Source organism: Carcharodon carcharias, chromosome 12 (assembly GCF_017639515.1).
Source record: "Carcharodon carcharias isolate sCarCar2 chromosome 12, sCarCar2.pri, whole genome shotgun sequence".
Taxonomy (NCBI): Eukaryota; Metazoa; Chordata; class Chondrichthyes; order Lamniformes; family Lamnidae; genus Carcharodon; species Carcharodon carcharias.
The window spans coordinates 78,247,550-78,255,946 of NC_054478.1; the positions used below are offsets into that span (position 1 = coordinate 78,247,550).

Genomic DNA, 8,397 nt, shown 5'->3' on the forward strand with positions numbered 1-8,397 from the left:
TGGGTGATTTTAATCTTCATATAGATTGAACAAATCAGATTGAGCAAGGTAGCTCGGAAGATTAGTTTATAGAATGTATGCAGAACAATTTCTTAGCGTAGTAGTTCTAGTGCCAACCAGGAGCAGGCTATTTTAGACCTGATAAGGTGCAATGAAACAGGATTAATTAATGACGCCATAGTAAAGGAGCCTCTACGCGATAGTGATCATAACATGATAGAATTTCACATTCAGTTTGAGGGTGAGAAATGTGGGTCTAAGACAGGTGTCTTAAACTTAAATATAGGCAATTACAAGGATAGGAAGAAAGAGTTGGCTAAAATGAACTGGAAAATAGGTTGAAAGGTAGGGCAGTAGAGGAGCAGTGGCAGACATTTAAGGAGATATTTCATAACTCTCAGCAAAGATATATTCCATTGGGAAAGAAAGATCCTATGAGAAGGATGTACCATCCATGACTAATTAGGGACATTAAGGATAGTATTAAATTGAAAGATAATGCATGCAATACTGCGAAGATTAGCAGTAAATCAGAAGATTGGACCGAGTTTAGAAATCAGCAAAGAATGACTAAAAAAAAAATGAGGGAGGAATTAGATTATGAGAGAAAGCTAGCCAGAAATATAAAAACAGATAGTAAGAGTTTCTACAAGTATGTAAAAAGGAAAAGAGTAACTAATGTGAGCATGGATTTTCTAGAGTGTGAGTCAGGAGAATTAATAATGGGAAATAAGGAAATGGCAGAAGCTTGTGTCTGTCTTCACTGTTGAAGACACAAAAAATATCCCAAGAATAGTTGAAAGTCAAGTGGTAAAAATGATGGAGTAACTTGAACAATCACTAGAGAAAACGTACAGGGAAAACTATTAGAACTAAAGGCTAACAAGTCCCCTGGACCTCATGGCTTTCATCCTAGGGTCTTAAAAGAAGTGACTGCAGAGATAGTAGATGGATTGGTTGTACTCTTCCAAAATGTCTTATATTCTGGAAAGATCCCAGCAGATTGGAAAATCACAAATGTGACACCTCTATTCAAAAAAGAAGGGAGGCACATAGGAAACTATAAGCCTGTTAGCCTTGCATCTGTCATAGGAAAATGTTGGAATCCATTATTAAGGGGGTAATAGCAAGACATTTAAAAAAATGTTGACCAAATCTGGCATATTCAACATGGTTTTGTGAAAGAGAAATTGTACTTGACTAATTCATTAGAGTCCTTTTAGCAAGTAACAAGTAACGTGGATAAAGGGGAACCTGTAAATGTGGTGTACTTGGATTTCCAAAGGCATTTGATAAGGTTCCACATCAAAGGTTACTTCACAAAATAAGAGCTCATGGTATAACATAACATATTATGTCAGGTAACATATTAGCATGGATAGAGGATTGTTAGCCAACAGGAAGCACTCAGTAGGGATAAATGGGTAATTTTTGGCTTGACAAGCTGTAACTAGTGAATGCCTCAGGGATCACTGCTGGGGCCTCATTTATTTACAATCTGTATCAATCACTTGGATGAAGGGACTGAATGTATGGTAGCTAAATTTGCTGATGACACTGAGATAGGTAGGAAAGTAAGTTATCATAAGGAACCTACAAAGGGATTAAGTGAGGGGGCAAAGATCTGACACTGGAGTATAATGTGGGAAAATGTGAACTTGTCCACTTTGGCAGGAAGAATAGAAAAACAGTATACTATTTAAATGGAGAGAGACTGCAGAACTCTACAGTTCAGAGGGATCAATTACTGAGACTAGGACCGGAATTTTCCAGCATCCCCACAGCAAGTTCGCCCACAAGCCATTGAAATCTCTATTCACCTCAGTGGGCCCAGAAAATCCCACCAGCGTGAGGGACTGGAAAATTCAGGCCTAGGTTTCGATTCCAGATTTTATTCACCAAATTCAAATTCCGCCAGCTGCTGTAGTGGGATTTGAATCCGTGACCGCTGGGCCTCTGGATTGCTCGTTCAGTGACATTGCCACTGTGCCACCATCTCCCCATTTTTCACCAACATGTTATGCCTCTGAACATTTACAACAATTATTAAAATATTGAATTATGTGATGTAAACAGAATACCCAATAGGAAACAGTGCAATTAAGGCATTATACTGAATGTGATGACTTCATCACTTACAAGTTCTCAGACCTTCCTCAATTATGGAATAAGTTCCAGAGAAGTGATTCCACAATTTGACATTCTAACAGGAAGCAGCGCCCATAGGAGGTATTTTTAAGGAAACTGTAGGCACACAGCCAATAATGTTTCCTGAGAGCACTGTTCCCCAAAGGGAACACAAAATCACCTTTATATTTTATAGCTTATCACTGAATTTCTTTTTTATCTTATTTATAGTGAGTTTAAGGCTTTCACTCATCATGACTCATTTTAACAACATACAAAATTGGAATAGAAGTAGGGCATATGATTCATCGAGCCTGTTCCACCATTCAGTGAAATCACGGCTAAACTTCTTTATCAACTCTACGTTCCCCCTCTATCCCCATACTACTTGATTTCCTTTTTGCCCACAGAATGTGTGGGTCATGATTATTTCTAAGGGTGATACAACAGTCCTAATTTATCACCACCAGTGATATATTCTCTAGTTTATCCACTGGTCTACGTCACTTCAGATTGTAAATACAACAATGTAATTATGCTTATACATTATATACACCTACACAGCCATGTGAACGCATGGCATTGGGCAGATTCCCTATTATTTCCCAAGAATCTTGTTCAGGGTCATATTTCTCAACACTTTGCAGATAAATTCCCTTAGAATAAGAATATCCACCTGTAACGTAAATGCATCCATTCATCACCAATGCAGCACATTCCATCCGTCTTTCATTCATTTGGGCTATCTGTTTCCATTCCTTCTTTTCTGTGTCATAACAATCAGTGATAGTTGTTTGGCCACCAACAAGGTAGATCTTGTTATATAAAGCCACAGAGCACAGACCATACTCTAGAAAATAAATGCAACATATCCAGTTATAGGGCTGGATTTTCAGAACCCCGCCCAATGTGTTTTCAGTTGGGGGGCTGGGCGCATGTAAAATATGACACGAGGGTAGCCCACTACCTTCTTGCCCACCCCAAAACCGTTCTCCATAATACAGGGAGTTGGGTATGGTACCCACAAACCTGTCCACCCTTAGGTTTATTGAGGTGCTTAACTGGCCAATTAATACACTAGGCAGTGGAAGGTGGGTAAGAGTGATAAGGCCATTTTTTCACCATCCTTTGGGGTTGCCCTGTACACATTGGGGGCATGCCCCTTTGTGCTTACCTGTCTGGCCTCCAAAACTTGTCACCTCCCCACTCCCTCCCCACCCCATCCCCTACCTCCTCACCCCCTTCCCACCCTAACCCCACACCCTCTCACCACCCCTCTTGCCACCCCCCCGAACTCCCCCAACCCCCTCCACACATCCCCTTCCCCATCCCCCCTACCCCCCAACCCCCACTCCTCCTTCCCATTCAAGTTGAATGAGAATTCCAGCTCCTTCTTTAAGTCAAGTAAGGTGGCCTACTAGGCCTTTTTTTGGTATTGTCAAAAAAGAAAAGTTGTATCAATTGAATGAAGTGAATCTAATCATGACTATTGATCTCTACTTTCACTTAGTATGAAACAAAGAAGCTTAGTGTTTTGTGTCTAGCCACATCTCACTAAGTATTTGCTCGGTCTCTGTTCCAAAAGATTGAAGCAGCCTTTATGCAAAAAACATGATTATTCAGTCTAGGTCACTGGGGGTGCTTTTGTAACATTCTTCCGTTGCACTATCATACAAGTTGATATATAACAGTGTGAGGCAACTCTTAGAAAAAGTAATGCACTCAAGACTGTTTTGTGGAGCAATTGATGCTACTGAACCCTAAAAAGTATCTTGGGCAGGACCAAATTTGCAAAAGTACTGAAAGAACAAGAAAAGTCTTTGCTGGACCAAACTGCTTTTTCTTCTCCTTGACTACTTTTATCATTCTTAAGCAGAAGGTAAGTAAAAAATCTTTCAACTTTATTTTTGGATAACAAAAAAACAACCTTTTTCTGTTGCTGAGATACACCAATGTTTATCCAAGTTATGTGTAAATTAACTTGAAATATTCCTACCAACAAATAAATTTAAAAATTGTGAATCGCTTCCTAAAGAATAATGGTTATATTACAACTGAGAAGCTGTACAGAGATGGAACAGTTACACGTTTAAAGTCTCTTAATTGACGCATGCGTTAAAAGTAAACCAAACTAAAATCAAACTTATTCCCTAAAAATTGCACTTACCTCTGAATTTTACCAACATTTGATGCTTCTGTTCTAAGGAATGTTTTCTGACAGATTTTTATAGTGAACACAATCATACACATTTATTTGTGACTTTGTTTAATTGCAGTTTTTATTTTAATGCAATCATTTTTTTAGTTCTCTTTCTTCCTTTATACTTGGAATTATGATAAGCTTGTTTTATTGGAGCATTATTGACTGGAGACAGGGATTCCACGCAAGAGAGCTGCTGGCCAATCTGATGGGCCAGCAGCGCCACCAGGAGAGATGACCACTGATGGGACATCAGGCAGTTCCCAGATTCTAAGTGCCGAAACTCAGGACCAGGCAAGTGTGGGGTGTCTCATAGCGGTACTGGAGGGAGGGGGCATGGAGGGAGGGGTTGGGTTGGAAGGATTGGGGGGTGGTGGGGTCGGAAAGAGTACCTGGTTGGCAGGGGGCGGGGGCAGTAGAAGAGTCCGGTGGGAGAACCTGGGGAGGGCTCCTGATTGGAAAGGGGTCTGTGAGGGAGGCAAACACTATCCTGCCCATGACCCGAGCAGGCTAACCTGCGAGCAGCCCGCCCTGTCCCTGACCTCCTCCCACGGCCTCAAAATTGGCCACTTAAGGGCCTCAAGGCTATGGATCAAGTGCTGGTAAATGGGATTAGGTAGGTAGATCAGGTGTTTCTCACGTGTCAGTGCAGACTCGATGGGCCGAAGGGCCTCTTCTGCACTGTGTGATTCTGTGAATTGGGGCAAGAGTGGGCAAGCCAGCCTGCGCCCATAAAATTTCAGATAAGTCAGAGATGCGCAGGTAGGCAGTGAGAAGGCCACTGGGGGAATTTTACAGAGACCCCCACTTGCAAACCCGCCACTTCTTATTTAGACTCTGTGTACCTCTTTAACCTGATTGGCTGAAGAAATACACCATTGGTTGCCCTTCCCACAGATTTCCACTAGCTCCAGTGCAAAAGCGCATAGAAAAGGAGGACAAAACCCAAGCCATTATATGCAGCAGATTCAACAGTGAAAAAGCAATAAAAAGTTTTATTAATTACAATTTATTAAAAATGTTGTGATGTACCTGGGTGTGGAGTAATGGTTACTACTGTCCATTCATTAAGATCCGATCTGTAGCTTTGAATTTTATCATAAGTGGAGCTTCCTCGGTAACCGTAGTGACCTCCAGTTACATAGACGATGTCCCGGAGGACACAAGCTGTTGCATTTCCAACCCCTATTGATGAGATTTCTATTAGTAACAGTGCAGTGACAGGACTAAAACCTTGCTGAGGGAATAGTAACTCCAAGATTGTATTTAAATGAATATAAGCTGCATTTTAAGTGATGATCCACCAATGTAATTGCTTTTCGATTGAAATATATCTATGTATCCAAATACTCAAAGCAGAAATAAAGACCATTGTGCAGAATCTTATGGACTTAGTCCCTGCCAGAATGATGGGACCATATTCAGCTGGGAACCTGATTTCCTAATGGGAAGCCTTTGCTGAGGCCCTTTCCCAGAACTCAGACATGTTGAAAAGCAGATCTTCTGCCTTTAGACTCTGCCACCTTCCAGCTGAATTTTGGTATCCATCCCTCCTGCCCTGTGGAGGGTATGCAGCTGAAGGGAAGAAAGCTAATGTTGCTCCTGCTGCTGATGGAGCTGTTTGCAGTGATGTGGCACTGCTCTGACCCTCAGCAGAGTTGGAACGTAGAGCTGCATTAATTGCTTCCATAGTGTGTTGAAGGCTGGCATCAGGGAAGTGCAGCTGAAAGCGAGTTAAGTGCTAAACAGATGAAGTCCCTTCCGAGGATTTGGCAGTCACCTATTAAGCAGTTATAGCACTCTCTGAGAGCAGAAGTGCTTTGAACAGCAGTCTCTCACCTGGCCATGGCTAGAGCTCTTCAGGGTAACTGATCAAAGCCTTCCTAGCTTGTAAGTTTCACTGAAGAACCTCTACCAGCTGTGCAGTCACCTGGGTGACCCTGGCAAGGTGCAGACAAAACATGAAACTTATACACTTACGGGTAATTAAAAATTCATGGTTAAAAAGGCTTCTAAATTGCCTTTTTAATTGGCGTAATTGCTTTCCCACCAGATACAAGGAACTTCCCCACTGGACTTGGAACCCACCCAATTTCATTGACTTTACTACCCTGCATGCACATTCTGCCTCCGTTTGGCATGGAAAATTCTTCCCATTATCCCTTATACCAGTCACTTATTCAAATTCTAGGATCATTCTTAAAGATAGATGTGGCCGGATTTTATCCTCCATTGACTTCAATAGATCATAAAATCAGCTTAGTTTATAAAACAAGCATCCCACCGAACAAAGCTCTATTCCCACTGGGTGGGTTTGGTTAAATTTTTAACCAAATTTTAAAAATTTCAGTCAAATAATTTTGGGCTTACATCCATTTGATTACTGGCAATGAAATTTGTTACATACCCTTTAGCATGCTTACAATCGAAATCCATTCTTTTTTCAAAGGATCGTAAAACTCAGCATCTCGTGCTGGAGCTCCACCTCTGTAGCCGCCCATCACATAGATGCATCCATGCATCACCACTGAGCAGTGATAGTAACGAGCATTCAACATTGGGATCCCTTCTGTCCAGTTATCCATTTCTGAATTATAAATCCACACTGTGTCCAGGGCCTCCAGGTTATCTGAACTATAACCACCTGTTACATAAATGTTTGGTCCCAAAGCAGCAACACTGTAACTTTCTCTTTTGTGATCAGGCATTAGTGAACCCTGTGTCCATGAATTGGTCAACGGATTCCAAATGTGGACCTCTGAAAGCGGATGCCAGTAATAACCACCAACTATATACATAGCATATGTTGACCTTTTGCATGGCTGTGAATTCATGTTATCACTTTCATTTGGTTTTAGAAGATGGTATTTTAAAGAATGCATCTCAATATCACTTGAGAGCAGGTACCGCCCATTCAACTCAAGTGCTGTTCTGAGGTACAATTCATCCAAATCAACTTTAATGTATTTTAATAATTCCTTCAAACAGTCAATTCTATTTTTCACATCATATGCAGCCCACTTAATTACGGCTTCCAGAAGTATGTCTTCTTTCCATACATTAAGGTTGTCTCTGGACAGAAAGAAGAGGAATTTGTCCTTGCTGATGTCTAAAAATTCATCTTGTCTTGAAACATCTTCAAACCTAGAAAGGATCATCCTTCGAGACTCTTTCTCTAAGTCTTTACAAAAATGGAGTTCTCCAAAAGAATGCATTCCTAGACAATTGTCAATATCTAGATGCCTGACCAGAAAGTTTTCACATGCCTTTTTAACAGATATAAATTGTAGGAGGTCTGCAGTCTCTAACAGGCTTTGGACATTTTTTTCTGTTATTAACACCTCTGATGTGTATACGTACCTTACAAGAGCATCCAAGATGTTTTCATCAATATTAGGAAGTTTAATAATCCTTGTGGTTTTTTCTCGCATATCTGCTGTGAACATTATTTTGAAATAAGTGCTGCAAGCTGCTAAAGCGACTTTGTGACAGTGAAATAGCCGTCCTGAGAAACATTCCAAAGTAATGTCAGTGAATAATTCATTCCGATAGAATTCTTTAAAAGCTTCAAGGAATTCAACAGAATGATTTGTATCTTTAAATTCATAAGTATAGTGTTCACATTCTTTCACAGCCATATCTGTAAAAAAAATACTATTGTCAGCTCATAATTTCCTTTTATGGTCTTAAGTGAATATGTTATTCAGTTCATATTTCATTTGCAAGGTGATGCGAAGAAGTCATCAATAGTACAATCACATGACACATACTCATCAATAACATGCTCACTGATACTCAGTTTGAGTTCCAGACATTGTCGCAGCTTTGGTCCAGACATGGGCACAAGCTGAATTACAGATGTCTTCAAAATCAAGACAGCATTTCACCAAGTATGGTACTAAAGTGCCCCGATACAATTCAGTGTGGTGGTGGGTGGTGGGTGGTGGGGAAATGGGATAATCAATGGAAAAGCACTAAGTGGCTGTAATCATACTTAACAAGGAAGGTGACTATGGTTGCCTAGAACATCACTGTCAGAGTTCCTCCAGTTTCATTAATGACACTCTCTC

The 8,397-nt window shown here is 40.7% G+C and overlaps 1 protein-coding gene across 1 annotated transcript; it reads right to left on the reverse strand.

The window, feature by feature from the left end:
- Nucleotides 1–2,666: 2,666 nt before the first annotated feature.
- klhl23 (kelch-like family member 23) lies at nt 2,667–7,965 on the reverse strand. The gene is made up of 3 exons (XM_041200168.1): nt 6,735–7,965; nt 5,360–5,512; nt 2,667–2,977 (listed from the first exon to the last, which is right to left on the reverse strand). Exons 1-3 carry the CDS (start codon nt 7,963–7,965, stop codon nt 2,667–2,669), a joined length of 1,695 nt encoding a protein of 564 aa, XP_041056102.1.
- Between the last annotated feature and the right edge of the window lie 432 nt (nt 7,966–8,397).